At 39.1% G+C, this 16906-nt stretch overlaps 1 protein-coding gene across 1 annotated transcript in view; it reads left to right on the top strand.

The window, feature by feature from the left end:
• The window catches only part of PAWR (pro-apoptotic WT1 regulator), a 79598-nt gene that overhangs the window by 52347 nt on the left and 10345 nt on the right, over positions 1 to 16906 (top strand). The window contains exon 3 of the mRNA XM_049792447.1: positions 12147 to 12181. Within this exon, the coding sequence (XP_049648404.1) occupies positions 12147 to 12181 (35 nt within the window). The remainder of the gene's footprint in view (positions 1 to 12146; positions 12182 to 16906) is intronic.

Genomic DNA, 16906 nt, shown 5'->3' with positions numbered 1-16906 from the left:
AAAATTTCTTGGCGGAGGGGGGGAATGTGATCCCATAGAGTATAATGGTACACTTTAGCTGAGGTTCCTGTGAGAAGAGTCCTCGGGTAAATGCAAATTTATTGAAAAAGGAAGGACTTCCTGCCATGTCTGCTTGTACAAATAGATGACACAGCCTGACTGATACCAAAAGCTTCTGTAAGGTGTGGTAATACTCCTGATTCCTGCACTTTTCTGCTATTCTATTCTAGAGAGATATTTTTCATTAATACTGCTTTCATGCCAGGAACAAGTCTGAAGCCTAGGTAACAAAGTTTTAAGTACTTGTGGGGTATGTACAGAGCGGGAGGATGCTCTTCTGCAAGAACCTACGTGGACCAAGGGGATCCGTGCTGTGAATGTCTTTTGTGCAAGGTGGAGAAGGGAGACAACTTGCTCACTATTGCAGAAAGATGAGCAGATATTTATACAGCTCTGCAGAATTAGACATAGCAGTAGTTGTCAAAAATTTTTATAACACGGATCATACATTCGTGTTATTCATACTAACTTAGAGAATATCATAGTGGTAGTAGTGGTGCATATGTGCTTGTGCGTTTAGAAGCTGCACGTTCCAGTTCCGCAGTGGTGTGAGGATGGGAGGGGAGCCTGCTTCTCTACATCCTTGTAGTCTGGTGTAATTAATGTGATGGTTCAGGAGGGAGGAGGAATCTGGAATTCAGGGTTGTTTGGTGGAGACAGTCTGACTAAGTTTATGCTGCTAAAAACAGCAAGACCTGGGTGTGAGCTCGACTGCTGCACTGCTGATAAAGCCTATAGCTTAATTATTAGCAAGGTTTTCTGGCGTGGTTTTGGCTCATGCTACCTAGGGCTCTCCTATATCATACCTAGGGACTGTTTGAGGAATAATGTGCCAGGAACCAGTCCTTGCATGTAGTATGAACATCACAGCACCAGGTTTGGCTGCCTGTGTAGTGCTGCGAGGACATTACTAGCCTTTGCTAGTTCAGAAGGCATGCCCTTAATCAACATGCTAGCGTGTGCAAGACAGACCTAGGTTTCATTCTATGAAAACACCGCCTTGTGCTGTAGTTCAGCCCTCTCAGTATTTGAGATGCTTTTGACTGGGGGGGAACCTACAGATTATGATTTCTTAGGGACACCACATGGGACATGGAGGAGATCCACGGTCAAGTGCTTTGGAGTATAGATGTGTCGGCTCTTACGTCACTTGGCTTTGGAGCCATAGAGTAGTCTCTGGGTTGTCTGCCTCCATTTACTCTTTTGTTAGTAGAAGCTGTCAGGCCCATTCTGCTGGTAAACTCACCGCCAAGGGCCTCTTCTCTTTTCTTTGGAACCAGCACTGAGTAGATGTGGGCATGAGGGTTCGTTGTTTTAAACTGGTTCCACTGAAGAAGCTGTTTTTATCGCTAGTTGTGTTTCTAGTACATAGTGTGCAAACCATTGTGTAGACAAGTCAACAAGCAGCTTGGCACTCTAAGGTGTGGTTGAAAAAGTTATGAAGCTCTGTAAAATGTGAGACAAATTCTATCAAAAATAATTTTGAGAAATTGTATTTTGTCTGTTTGTATGTCTGGACAAAGGGTAGTGTGGTGTGAAGGGTCTATGCACAAAGCTCCATGCAGGATTTTATATTTACGCTTGCTATAAAGTACTTCAGCAAATTCTTTTTGTGTTTTCACTGTCATCTCTGCTGTGGGTTTCATATCGTGACTTAGCTCTTCTGTGACTCAAGATCCTAGAATCATATAATCATTTAGATTGCAAAAGACCCTTAAGAACTAAGAATACTCTCTTAATTTCTCTGAGCTGTAAAGGTTTATGTCCATCTGAATTATATCTTTTTTTTAAAATGCTCTCCTATTTCAGTGTCAAGTTATGTGTTTTAGATCCTGTGCTTTTTGCTTACATGTTGGAGGTATTCCTCAGGTTTCTGGAAACGTATTGATTATTTTTTTTGACTGACTGATAGATTGAATTTTGGAGCTTTGTGCAAGTATTTCCAAGTTCTCTTTCTTCTCAGGGAATTTTAGGAAGCCTACCTTTTCAGTTTATGAATATTCAACACTGATCTATGAAGGTCATATGTTATATATAATCACTGTCTTTCTAATTATTTTTCCAGCTCTGCTCTGTCAGTGAGTCACCTTCTGTTCATATATTTTAGTATTTCTGGTTTCCTTATTTTTGGGTGCTGTTTTCTTCTTGAAGACACTTGTCTTCCCTGGGAGTTACTTGTTTTACCTGCAGGTACTTCTTTAATTTTTTCCTCTTACCTAATGTCCTTGATAGATTTCTTCATAGGTAGGAATTGAGGATACTTACCTTCGTGCTAGACGTCTGATTTGATTCCCTAGATGTTCTTGCCGTGTTTCTCTGTAGCTTCCTGGCTCTATGTAAACAGGGAGATGAGTCATAACTTTGTAGGAATAATATGTATCACTTGCACACAGACATTTTAGGATGTCTATGTTAGTTCTTGTTTGAAGTCCTTATTAATTACATCTTAATTAAAGGTAGTAGATGAGGCTGTAAAAAAATAATGTAAAGGTTCACTTAAGTAAGTGAACAGAATTGAGGACATCTAACTTTTTCCTGACTGAAATTTGTTTCTCCAATCTGTTTTGTTTTTTTTTTCTTTTTCTCTCTTTCCCCACTCCTTTGTGGTTTAGCTCACTACACAGGCTGATCATTAGGTGGAAGTAATATTTACACCATATTTCTTTCAGCACTGTATTTCTTTCATTTTCTCACTTTGGTGTCTCTTTTTTCTGAGCAAATTTTCATCGTTAATAATTTGGTTTAATTTGCTTTACAAGTTATAGGTAATAATTTTGAAACCTCTAGGACACTGTAAACATACTATAGTCTTAAATCACATGACTATGTTTATCACTCAGCATGAAAACAATATGCTACAATCTAACAAGAGAAGATATATAAAAATACTTATATGTAAATATGTAGTATATGTAATATCACATCCCTTCCAACCTTAACCATTCTCTGATTCTGTGTTATTAATGTCTATTTTAAAGCTGATTAAGAGATCCTGGTGAAGTATAAGAAGTAATAAACTTTAAAATCCTCCATTTATTTGTGTAAAAATACAAATAGGTGTGTAAACCGTATTGGCCAAGAAGTAAACCAAAAAGTTAAGCATTAGATTTGGTTAATACTGTTTTTTAGGCAGAGAACCACCATGAACTTACATATTCTATTGAGTTTTTCTACATACAAAACATTGATACCTTTGCAACTGTGTAAGAACAGATAAAAACCCCTTATGTTAAGATTTTTAGATTATATTAACATGATACGAAATAAGTCTGACCTAAAATTATGCCACAGTTTAATAATTGGTATACTAATATATTTGATTTTTTTCTTCACAGTTGGACAGGTAGTTAATAGTTGGAATAGCTGGAATTTATCCCGTGAAGTAATTAGAGACAGAAAATGTGTGTACTACAGAATACTTTTGGGAACATGCTGCAAATATATTTCAGTAGGTCGGGATAGGATGAAGGTCCTTGCAGTGGAGTTCCACGTTGCTGCCCGTGCCGCAGCCTGGCCGGTTCTTCGAGGCCCTCCAGTGCCTTTGAACACGCTTCCCACTCGGCTGGGCGCGGGAAGGGGCATGCCCCGCAGTGTCTGCGGGCTGTGGTGCCCGGGCAGGCTGAGTGTAAGAGCGTTTGAGTCGCTCTGCAGGAGCCAGACGAGGCCAGTGCTGAGCCAGAGCTCACAGGTACTCTTGGATACTGGCAGGTTTGGGGAAGAGGTGTTCTTCGCATGGGTGTCTTCATTGCTGCTGATTTCTAGAAAAGCAAAACCCGCACAGGAGCGGGCTCTGCGCATGGTACTTCACTGAGGCTCTGCTCTGTCAGGTAAAGAGCTGCGGTGTTTTCACCTAGGACATCATTCATCCACCGTCCAGAAATGCGCACACATCACAGAGAATGACATGTTTTCAGATTTTGCTTCTGAAAAAAGAATTGGAATAGCTTTTCTTCCCAAAGGGTTGCATAGTCAAGGGATAGAAGAGACTGCCTGAAACCTTTTTGATGGGATGCGTGGATTTCATAATGGGCTGCAGTGAAAGGGCCTGGGAAATTCAAAGTCAGTCTAGGGAACTGGTAACTTGTGGTGCTGCCGCCCTAATTTATTTTTAAGTTACTCTACATCTGGAGAAGTGTCTTCACTTTGGATCTTCCATTTGCGCCTGCCTACCCCCAATATAGGCAGCCACTCTGACAGATTAATTTACTTACTGAATTTACCTTTATATTTTCTCTTATTGCTTCCTTCCTAAAGAAAGCATCATTCTTCTATAGACTGTAATGCCATTGTCTTTCCACTTTTATAAATGCTAACCTGAATCAATCACTCGGTATTTCAGAAATATGTGACCAGAGGGTATATTAACCTTAAATTTCCTCGCTTTAGCACAGGTAAAGAAACTGTATCTTCCTTTTCCCCTAAGAGGGGGTCTTGCTTGTCTACATCAACTGCTCCGCATGGAAGAGGTTGTTCTGTATTGCTGATCTGGAATTAAGTGTCTGGGTGCCGCAATATCAAAATAGTTCTGGCAATTGAATTTTAATCTCCAGAATATAGGAATATCTTTTTCCTTCTCAAAGATTTATTCTGTTGTGTGTTATTCATTATGGCATGTTTTAAAAAGATCAGTTGGATATAAATTAAACAAGGCTGTCCTAAAATGTATTGGTTCCAACTTGACAGAGTACAAATCAAAGGAAGATCAAAATACGAAAAATTTTGTCAGGCTATTTAATAACAGTGGGTCAGCTTTTGTTTTTGTTTAATCTTACCAGGTTCCTGTTTCAGTTTATTTTGTAACTGATTAATAGGTGGTGATATCTTCATACTTTCCTAACAGTTTTAGAAATAAAAGCTCATATTTAGAATGACAGCTTATAAAAGAGATTTATTGGGTGAGCAAAGAGTGTTTAAAGTCTTCTCTAGGAAATCCACACCAGGAAAAAATAAAATGTAATGAATCTCAGAAATAGACTTAAAATCTTGGCAGCTAGGAGAATAAGGGGGGAGGAGAAGGAGCCTGGGATGGTTTTGTACGTACAAGTATTCTGTCCAAGTAGAGATCTAGAAAGTGCACAGCTACAAGGGGTGCAAATAGTTGAGTGATATAATTGCTGCTTTAAGCTTACTGAAAGCACCTTGGAGTGCTTCTGGAAAGAACGGTTTCTGTGGAAATAATGAGTGGAGGTTTTTCCCCCGCCCCGGGTGGTGAAAGCATGTCCATTTAAAGTTGAATTTGTGTTGCATTCCATGAAAAACATCTCTAGAAATTTTCAAGGTGTTTAGAATCGGGAATGGAAGGTAAATGGTATCTCTATGACTCTATTGCTCCTGAGAGATGCTTGCTTTTGGAGAATTTTGATGGGGAGGGGCAAGAAGTATATTTCATCTTTCTCTCTCCTGTTTTTCACACCTGGAGTTATTCCTGGTTTGTAGTAGGATCAGATTGCCTTTTAGTTGTCATGCATTCAGATGTTATCTCACTTTAATCTCTGAATGAAACTTTGTCTGCACTTCAGAAGATATGTAACTGCCATTTCCAAGGAAATGGCAATGTAAAGTTGTACTGAATGTAAGAAAAAAATAGATGTAGTTGAATCAAGGTGTGACTCACAAAGGAGATTGGAGTTAACTTGATTGACTGAATGGAGATAGAATCTACCTGTTCCTTGATATGTAAAAAGGCAGAAAACCGCAGCAGACCTCCTTCTTCCATGCAGTGAAGTCGTATTTACTCACATCTTGAAGAACGTATAGGAAACTTTGTAGGAAGCCTGTATTTGGATTGCATATGAAAAAATAAATTGGTTTGATGGCCTAATTTCAGTCAAAATTTAACTTTGTATGTTGCAGGAATATTATTATGTAGTCATAATTTACACTAGTATATAGTCAAATTGAAACACTGCAGGTATTCTACATGGCAGTATATATACCAGTGTAGCTTAGCAGGCTGGTTTGATCCGGGCAATTTGCTTTAATTGTTTGCAAAACTTTTAAGTAGTCTTTCACGGTTTCCTAGTGAACCGTTTTCATAGTCCAGCTGACTCCAGAGTTTGTACATGTTTAAAAACAATGTTTGTTAGTACATTTTAACTAGTGGATTTGTAATGGTAGGGTTGGTTTAACATCTGGAAATCTTTGTCAGACACTTGTAAACACAGACAACTCTATTTATTTAAAGCCTGATGACCAGATTGTTTGTGTAATCTCTGTGTTGGCCAGATGAAATACCAAGATGAGCCAGGAGCAGAGAGGGGAGTTAGCAAAGTTGCTTACATCCTAGTTTGACAAAAATATAACTGTCAGTAAATGGTTTCGTTAATGGAAATGGTCTCAGCTGCCTTTTCTGCCCTTACACATTCTCTTTCTCTTGTGCAGCAAGCGTGTGTGTGTTAGGCTGTGTGGTGAATCAGACGAAGGAACTCATGTGGAATGAGACAAATCTTTGCTTTTTCGTTGGTTATTTTCACTTAGCTCACACCCTGTTGTGCATTAATACGTGGCTGAACAAACACTTTTGAAGACATGACAAAAAGGGAGCATGACCAGTTTTTAGAGCAATGCTGACATATTGTCAGTCTGCAGTGTTCCTGAACTCCCATTTGAGATGGAGGAAGAGCAAGACTACTTGATTATATAATTTATTAGCAGTAGTATATACTGTTAAAAGGTAATGCAAGCTGCCAGAGATCATATGCAAGAAGTAAAAGTAATTTTAAAGCTTTGTTTGAATACTGTATTGAAACAAGTGTTTTCAACCCTGGACGAAGAACTGATGTTGTTAGATGCATTTGGCAGCAATGTTTTTTCACCAGTATGAAGGAAATCATTAGCATAATTTTTTATGAGTTACTTCTTTACTGATTGCTTTTCCGTTCAGGATTTCCACAGGCAGTAAAGAGTATTTCTTAAAGGGAGACGTTCAAATAAACTGATCTCTTCATTGCTCATAAACAATTATTTTGACAAATAAATCATTTTCATAGTAATGACTAGATATTTTAAACGTGGGTTGAAACTCAAAGTTTAAAAATACTAAAGAATATAAGCAAGATTTGTAAATTAGTATTTATACACATGGCTAATCATCTGGTTTTAGGTTAATTCTTTGCAGAACAGGGGTGTCCCTCTTTTCTCCTTCCCCTTCATTTTCTGCCAACCTTATTTTCTCCAGAAGTGGTGGAGGAGACAAGATATTAAATTATAAGACATGTTTGCCTCATTTTAAGAGCTTTTGAATAGTCTGAAAGCTTAGATTCATTTTTGATAAATAGACGCATAATGCTGTTCATAGTATAACTACATATATTCCTGTTCCCAGCAACTTTTGAATAAATAACACACACAAAATAAATTTCATAACATGAGAACAGAGATAAATAATATATTTCCCTGGTGCTTGGATCATCACAAAATAAATTGCATAACATGAGAACAGAGATAAATAATATATTTCCCTGGTGCTTGCATCATCACCTTAGAGAATGATTGGTTTGCGTTTACATTAGAGATTCCAAAATAATAAAAGTCACAATTTACCAAATCTGCAGTATTAATTTGGTTATCAAAGGAAATTTGTTTTTATGCATCAGATGTGTATTTTCTAACTTTTTTGTTCATAAACTACAAAAATAAAATCCACTAATACTTGCTGTAGAAACACCTGTTACAAAAGGCTAGGTTGTTTTTTTTTAAAATTTTATTTTAGTTTTAACAGCTGTCATTTGTAGCAAATGAGAGTATTTGCAGTGTACTTTGTCCTTGAGCATTTGTTTGCTTTCCCAGCTTTCTTCTTCTGAAGAACTAGCTTTTCTGAATAGTACTGGCAAACTTTTAGAAGTCTTCTGTTCAGGTAAATGTACAAGTCTATGTATATGAATTGCTTTACACCTTATATTTGCATTTACTATATGAAAAAGACTTGGCAAATTTGAGGGTGTATGATGCATACGCTGCATCCCTTTGGTGTCTAGAGTAGAAAACAAGCATCCGAGATCCAGAGATTTCTTTGTACAAGGGTACGTGTGCTTCACTAGATTGCAGTGTCGTATGCAAATTCTCCCTTTCTTGTGAATTCTGCCTTTCACTGTAAGCAGAGGCTTATGTTCACCAGGAAGCATGGCCGTAACCTCAAGGCTTCAGCATTTTCCTGAAAAAGAAGCTGTTTAAAAAATATGAAACGAGGAAGCTTTGAGCCCAGAGTTCCTACCTTATTGGCAAGAATTGTCGACATACAGTTAGGCAAAATTTGGACTCGGTCACTTACATGTTTCTCTTTCTCCATCCAAGCTTAAAAAGAGAGTTGAACCACCTGTCTATGGCTAATGGGACAACCAGGATGTTTCCGAGACCATCACCACCAAGAGCTGTGACTGGTATTACTGATAGGGCATTTCAGTTTTCATATACAGTTAACCTGTATCTTAACATATTAGATGAAACTACTTGAATCTCTTCACATACATCAGAGTCAAATCACCTTGTCAGTCGTTGCTGACTGTCTTAAAGCTAAAACCCAGGCCGTTACATACAGAGGGCTGTAAGAGTTCAGATGGGCAAGCCCCTAGACAACAATATTACAGGACAGAATGAAATCCTCTGAAGCTGCCAGATGTTAGGTATGTGTTCACTTAAACTCACTAAGTTGAGAGAAGAATGCAGATGGAACACTCGGACGAGCAGAGCAGCAGCACAGAATCATTAAGGCTGGAAGGGATCTCAGGAAGTCTCTAGTCCAACCCTTGCAGACAAAGCAGGGTCAACTATAGCAGATTGCTCAGGACTGTGGCCAATGGGTTTTTATTATCTCCCTGGAGAGAAACTCCATAATCTCTCCGGGCAACCTGCTCCAGTGTTTAATCTCACAGTAAGAAAATATTTTTCTTATGTTTGAGTTGAATTTCCTGTATTTTGGCTTCTGTCCTTTGCTTCTCATCCTTTCTCTGGCACAATGGAGTATGGCTCCATCTTCTTTACCCCATCAGCTGTTTGTACATATGGCAAGTTACCTCATGAGCATTCTCTTCTCCAGGCTGGATGTTCTCAGCACTCTCAGCTTCTCCTCATGTGTCAGATGTTCCAAACCTTTCACCATCTGTGTGGCCCTTTACTGGAATCTCTCCAGTATGTCTGTCTTGTACCGAGAAGCCCAGAACTGGACCCAGCACTCTAGCACTGCTCTCACCAGAGCTGAGCAGAGGGGAAGGATCACCTCCCTTGACCTGCTGGCAGTGCATCCTGAGGATGCCCTTGACCTTCTTTGCTGCAAGGGCGCATTGCTGGCTCATGTTCAACTTGCTGTCCACCAGGACCCCCGGGGCCTTTTCTGTGCAGCAGCTTTCCAACCGGTCCACAGCGTGTACTGGTGCTGGGGATTATTCTTCCCCAGGTGCAAGACTTTGCATTTCCCCTTTTTTGAAGTTCACGAGGTCTCTGTTAGCCCGTTTTCCAGCCTGTCAGTGTCCCTCTGCATGGCAGCGCAGCCCTCTGATATATTATTAACCACCTATCCAAGTTTTGTGTAGTCTGCGAACTTGCTGAGGGTGCACTTTGTCCTATCATTCGGATTGTTAATGAAGATGTTAAACAGTACTGGCCCCTCTGTCAACCTGCTAAGTGACTGGCGTCCACCTGGACTTTGTGCTGCTGTTCATAGCCCTTTGGGCGCTTCTCATTGTACCTCACAGTCTGCTTACCTGGTCCATATTTCAGCAGTTTGCCTATACATATGTTATGTGGAAAGGTGTTGAAAGCCTTGCTAAAATAGAGATAAACATCATCTGCTCTCCCTTCATCCACTGAGCCAGTCAGCTTGTTGTAGGCGGCTGTCAGGTCAGTCATGCATGATTTCTCCTTCATATGTCCATGCTGATTTCACCTTCTTGTCCTTCAGGATTTGTTCCATCACCTACTCGGGGACTGAGGTAAGGACTGGCCTCTAGTTCCCTAGATCTAGTGCCATTTACTACCTTCCAGTCCTCAGAAACCTCCCCCTACTGCCATGACCTTTCAAGATAACAAACTTCTAGTAAACTTTAAAAATAGCATTGGTACTGTTTTAATTTTAAAAATTTTCTTTCCTTGCCCTTTTAGACGTGAATTTCAGTTGGTGTTTCATAGCTGTGAATTGCTACTTTTCAGATGCTGTCATCAATGATAAAATAGTTACCAGTGTTAAACCAGCAATTTTACACCACTTTGTGGGTTTCCTTAAGTAATTCCCATGATGTAACTTTGTTGAATATTGTTCTTCTGCTTATATTAGGGAAAGTATAGCTCATATTGCAGAAGTTGAAAATGGTTCATAAAATAAAATGCACTTTAAGATCAAGTTTTGTTTCTGAATACAAATATTTTGGTCAACTTCATTTTACATAATAAAAGAATATTCTTTTTATCCTATTTTTTAGCTTGTTTATTTACTTACAAAGATTAATGCACTGATCAGTGAAGGTGGTAGTGTAATGTTTTGTAGGATTTTTGGAGGGGATGGAATTTCTCTTGCATCTTGTTTTGAGAGCTCATTTATTCTGTTGTTTGCAGTTCGTGTCATAAATAGACAGAATTTCATGCTTTGCCATTATTTTTTTCCAGTAAAGGCAATTGTTCAGTTCATTAATTCCTTAAATATGCTCTCCTGACTTTTTACCTAGTGTTTGCTGATGCTGTTGGGAGTTTTTTCTATGACTAATAAAATAATTGGTTCATATTCTTCTTACAACATCCTAAAAAGTATTTGTGGGCTTACTCTATCTAATCTGAGCCATCATTAACCAGTTGAAACATGTCTTAATTTTTTCTATGTGATCACACTGGTATTGGGAAGCTACAAGTATAGCATTACTGATGCACATATATTCTTTCAGGTTTTCTCATTTGTATGTAATGCATCAATGTTTTTTCAGGGATTGTGTAACAATAAATTAGCCCTTTTCCCCACTGCTCTTTTTGTTTCCATCTTTGCAGAGCCAGAATAACAGTGTAATGGATTTTTTCTTTTTCAAATGAAAAAAACAAAACAAACACCACCCCCCAACCCCAAACAAAATGTAATCTTACTGAAAACATCTTACTGCATTGTGGGAATCTGAAAAGTAATGAAATTCTTTACCTTAAGCTAGAAAAAAATACAATAAGACTTGTAATCTGCAAGTAATCCATATATGTGTCTTTAAAGGGCCAGATGCACAGCTCTTGCACCATCGAACTCATATGTAAAATCTGTACTCAAGTTTAAAATGTGTTCTCTCTTGCTATTTCAGTTGTTAAAATAATTGCCAAATAGCAGTCAAAGGAGAAGCAGAGTATTCTTTAAGTTTGTAGTCAGAATACATTAAGCATTTGCAGGTGCTTAGAAAGCAACGATCTGAAAATTCTCTTAATGTAGCTTGACAAGTCACTGACATTTGAGTGCGTGAAACATCCGAGTACAGACTTCTAGCCTAGCTGCTTAACAGCAAAGGCCAGGAGAAGACCACTTCAGTTAGCCTGAAAGAAACTGAGGTAACCCAGGTTGCAACACCTGAGTTAGCATGGCGAAGAGCATACCTGTAGTTACTGTGACCCATCTTATATGTAATAAATTGGTTTGGGTCTCAACCCTGACTACTGGCTGGCTTCAGTTCTTTTTTTTTTTTTTCAGTCCAGAAGGACAGCCATGGTGCCAACAGTTTTGCTCTGCTGCTCTTGGACAATTAGATGAACAGCTATCAAACTGCACAAGCGTTCCTGTATTAGTAGTGGTAGTGATGGTATACTGGTGGCAGGGTGTATGCAGTTTTGGTAGCTGCATGTTCTGGATGCTGGGGGATGGAGTACGTGCATCCAGTTTTAAGACGTAACCAGAAGCTGTCATTTAAGGGTTGTGAGCTGGTGTTCAGAAGCAGTAACATGGTGACAACAATACTGGTGTTCTCTTTATTCCTGACAGCAAAATAGTGCAAAACTGAGTTGCACAGCAGCTGTTTGAGGCATTGGCCTCCTGCTCTTAACTGCAGGCTTCATTTTCGATGGAGTGATAAAGTATTTTGGAAGTACAAATACAAGGAAAATGTTAATTAGTTTTTCCTTTCTGTTTCTTTTAGGACTCCTCCAGGATGGTTTCAAGCAGGTATAAAAGGTATGCTATCTTTGTACACAACACGTTTCTTTACATACATAGTTCTGCTAGAAATAAAACTGATTAAAATGGGTGGTTGTAGTAGAGGCCATCATACTGCTACTGTAGATACATAGCCTGATTTTGGGGTAAGGACCTGAGAGATGCAGTAAACTTATCCAAACCTCTCTATTATGTTACTATTTTAAAATAAATTCAGCTGTTATTCTGCTGGGTTTACTATTGCAGACGTTTCCCAAGCAAATATCTAACTTGACTACATGTTACCTAGGAGCTAGCGGTTTCACAGTTAATTTATGAACCACCGTCTTCTGAAGTTTAATACAGGAAGATAATTTTGTTGCTCTCCACAGTAATATCAAAAGAAATTTCTATGCTTTTGTCATACTACTGTCTCATTTGTAGGGGATGCTGCCCACATGTAGCATGTCCTGTTTGTTTGTCTTTGAGCCAAGTGTTACCCTGGGCATTACTCAAGTTCTTAAATCAGGAAAATATTTCAGAAGCTCTTGACGCACCTGACCAATGTGTGCAATTTTTGCCCATGTGGAATTAATATTGACACAGCTATCACAATTATTAGGAAAATGTCATGGTAGCATGGGGTCTAAAATAACATCAACCGAAGCAAGGCATTTGTGTAAACATAGTTTTATTTGACACATGAATGTAGTCTCTTTTAGATACTCTTTACTCAGGTAAAATGTGTAGGTGGTTAATTCATCTGTGTATGTACATCCTGGCTGTAGAAGTAAGCGCAAAGAGCACCTACAATTATCTAGCCTTCACTGGTGTATTTTCCACCCCTCAGACTTGTTCACTTATAGAATCATAGAATGGTTTGGGTTGGAAGGGGCCTTCAAAGATCAAAGTTCAACCCCCCTGCCATGGGCAGGGACATCTTTTGCTAAATTAGGTTGCTCAAAGCCCCATCCAACCTGACTTTGAACACCTCCAGGGATGGGGCATCCAAAACCTCTTTGGGCAACTTGTTCCAGTGCCTCACCACCCTCGTTGTAAAAAAATAATAACCTATCCTGTTATGCTTTAGGTTTCTTAGTGTGGTGCTGTCTTTTATATTTATATTCCTGGGTTTTCATAAACCTAATTGAGTGATGCTTTTTATTGCTGTAGGGTTGTTTTTTTTAATCACTTTGTCACTGCGGAATGGGTGGACTTACTGTCACAACCTTAATGACTATATAATTTCATGATTACTTTCTTATTAATCAAACACATTTTAATTCAGTCTCCACTTCCTCTTCAGTCTCTGTGCAGATTTTCTGTGCTATTTGTAACTCCTGAATACTTAGCCGTGTGTGTCATAGGGATTTGTGGTTTTCATAACCCTTATCTTTACTCTGTTCACATGCTGTATATACTCACTTGCAAAAACTTGGTTGTGTGCGTGGTGGTAATAAATAGAAGTTTGCACAGCCACATTCATAGCTTATTTGAAAATAAACTAATGCTTTGCATTAGCATTGCAAAAATAGGAGACTCCAAAGCTAGAAAATGCTAAAATAAGACTTGTTTGTGCAGTGTTTGTTCAGTCAGCTTTAGTTATGTGTGGGATGTAGGTTCTTTGTTTGTCAACTTTCCCCCTCAGGACTGGCATCGCGTTCAGGAGGAATCTGACTTGCTGTGAGCTGCTGTTCAACATTTTGTTACATATGTTGCCATCTATCTTAGTCATTGTGCAGTCTTCAAACCTCATGTTGAAAAGAAGGGATTATTTTTCCTGTGAAGTCAGCACAGCGCCCAGTGCTCACAAATACTAAGTGGGTTTTATTCTAACTGTATTTCCATGAGGTGTACAATGCCCACTGTGATTAGAGTTAACAGTATCTATTGGTTTCCCCCTATATTTGAAAATTTCTATTTCCCCTGAAGTAATTTTTCAGGTAAGAGTACTTGAACAAAGTATGTCTCCCAGTGGCTTTGCTTTCTGGTGTGAGTGCTAGAGGAGTCAGGACCAGAGTTCTCTTCTGTTTGGACAATGTTTGGCTTGTTTGCCCCTTCCCTCTGTCCTCTTCTGACTTCTAGTCCTGGGTTGCTGATACCATCCCGGGCTTCCAGTACCTTCTCTTTCCCTTCCCATATAGCTATTCTCTTGTCTACGTTGAGATACCCAGACTCCTGAACCTAACAAGACGAGAGAGGCTTAAGAGCAGAGGAGGATCTGTGCTGTGTGTTTTCATGGAATCGCTGTTCTCTCAATATGTTCCGGGGCTCAAAGGAATTGCACAGATTTTACTACCTATTTAATCAGAAACACTGGCTACTTTGCCTTATATGGATGCAGCAATCCATGGTTAAACATTTATATGACATTGCTAAGAAACCCGTTTCACTGAGTGTCCATTGACTGGTAGACATGTTTACAAATGAACCCTGCTGGCTTCTGATGTGTTATTCTACTTCTGTTCTGGCTGACTTGGACAAACTGAGCCTGTCTCCTTATGCAGCAAAGTAAAAGTTTGGGATGAGGATCTTGGTCTATAATCGTAGTCCGCCTTCTGAATTTACTTCCAAAATTCCCTCACTTGCACCCCAAAAGTTTGTGGAGGGGTTCCTTTGTAGTTGCATGATCAACGGCATAAAATATTTTCAAAAGGAAGTGATGGTTCTGTTGTGATCTGGAGTGGTACTGTAAGATCTATTAAAAGCGTGACCAGGATCTTCAAGGTCATGCTGACATGAAGGCCACAGGACATGTTCGTGAGAGTATTTGGGAACTGTGATCAGCCATCTGATCTGACTGTGAGCTTCATGTGATTAAAATGTGTAGGTATCCTTCAGTTGTAATAGCCTATATCAACTTCCTCATCTTTCATTTTTCTGTAGGCTTTTCTTAATGTGATACGCCTCATCTTGGCCATTCCAAGCCACTATTATTGTAACTGGGTCTACCAGTTTTTGCACTGCTTTGTGAGTAGTTATTTTAAAGCAACATTGCCATTAGCAAGAATGGTTTTCTCATTCTGGTCTGATGCTGTCAGCATAGTTGGTGTCATCACTGATTTCTCAAGAGAATGACAAAATGTATTCTGTTTATTGAAATATATGAGCGTAATCTACATGTAAACGTGAATTAGGTTTCTCTTGGTGTTCTGTGAACTAAAAAGTTTGCTTGCTAATAATAGTAGAGCAAGATATGTATGTGAACATAGGAATATTTTTATAAGCACAGAGAATTTGTTTCAGCAGCTTATTTTTAAGACTGTCTACTAGCTTTTGAACCAATTTAGTGTCTTTTTTAGAATGGTCTTAAATTGAAAAGAAAACCTTGCAAATCAGGATTTAAAATAACTCAGAAGATTTTTGCATGGTTCATGGATCAGACAGATCAGGCTGGATCAGTTTACAGAAAGAGTTAGATTAAAATCTCTTAGTGGTTCAGGGGTGTGTTCCCCTTACATGTTTGTTTATTAGTTGAAATGAATACAATATGGTATGGCTTCATGGCTTCCAGGCAAAATGTCAGAGAGTTGGGTTTGGGGTTTTTTGGGGTTTGTTCCCCCTCTTTTAGGGTGGTATGGCACACTAACATGGAACCCAACAGGTAGAGACCCTTGCCCACTGCTTCTAAAAGACTACATTGTACTCAAGTTTAACATTAATGCAAGAGTTGAAAAATCGATGAGGATGAAGAGATCACAAGAAGAGAAGAAGCTAGTGCTTCAGAGCACTGATTAGAGGTGCTCTGAAGGAAATGTTAGAGTGCTGCTGAAATTGTCTTGCTCAGTGTTTTTAGATTACTACAAATTTTAAAGTACAACAATTTACATTCCATCATACTAATCTTGGTCTCACTAATTAAAAAAAAAATAATACAGCTGCAAAGTACCATTTCATAACACTATGCCCAGACTTGCCTGCTTGCCTGTGTTTGGGAGTTCTGCAGCGAGGGTTGGCTGTTGAAGCATTGTCTCATCTCGCTTGTTACGTCAGGACCTCTGCTGTGCAGGTATGAACACTTCAAATAGATGGAGGTCACTCGAGGTGCTTTTCTTGACTTTTGTATCCCCTTTTCAGCCAATGCTGATGTTACGAGAAGGCAGAAACATGTAGTGTTTATTTCTGCAGAAGTTTTTGATGGTCTAAGTTGAGTCGGCTGCAGTCCCTCGCTGTCCCTTGTTGTCAGTGCTCGTGCAGCTGGACAGGGTGATGCTTCAGGGAGCCACTGTGTCTGAAAGTCGATGGCTTCCTTTGCTGGGCTGCTGGATTGCTGCATCAGCTCTTTGAATGGTTTCCTACTCAGTCACCTGAAGGCCAGAGCCAGGAAAAGTGGAGGAGGCTGGGAACGTGCCGCCGTAGAGAAGACAAGACTGCCTTTCCTCAGCTCAGCTCTGAAAGCCGTGGACTTGGTTTAAGCAGTCTGAAGTAACAGAAGTCCAAGGTGGCCTATTTAGAAATACTGTCTTTTGCTCATTCTTCCAAAGAAGCTGTCAGCAACCGGCTGGATTTCAGTGACATAATTTAATTAAGAGTTTCCAAATCAAGTATAGTTACAATAGTTACAAGATTCTGACAATAAAAAAAAAAAAAAGTGTTGGAGTTGAAATCAATGAAATCTGCTTTTGACTAGGTGACTTTAATTGGATGAAATTGTAATTTGGGCAGTACTTTGGGAAGACATTGGAAGGAGCAAGATTTACTCCACATTTCTGTAATATTGCTGTTAAACCTGACCCTGTGTGAATAAATAATTTTATTTTATAT

Source organism: Accipiter gentilis, chromosome 34, assembly GCF_929443795.1.
Source record: "Accipiter gentilis chromosome 34, bAccGen1.1, whole genome shotgun sequence".
In the NCBI taxonomy this organism is placed as follows: Eukaryota; Metazoa; Chordata; class Aves; order Accipitriformes; family Accipitridae; genus Astur; species Astur gentilis.
The sequence above is the reverse complement of the archived record's forward strand: the minus strand, read 5'-3'. Positions and strand labels throughout refer to the sequence as shown.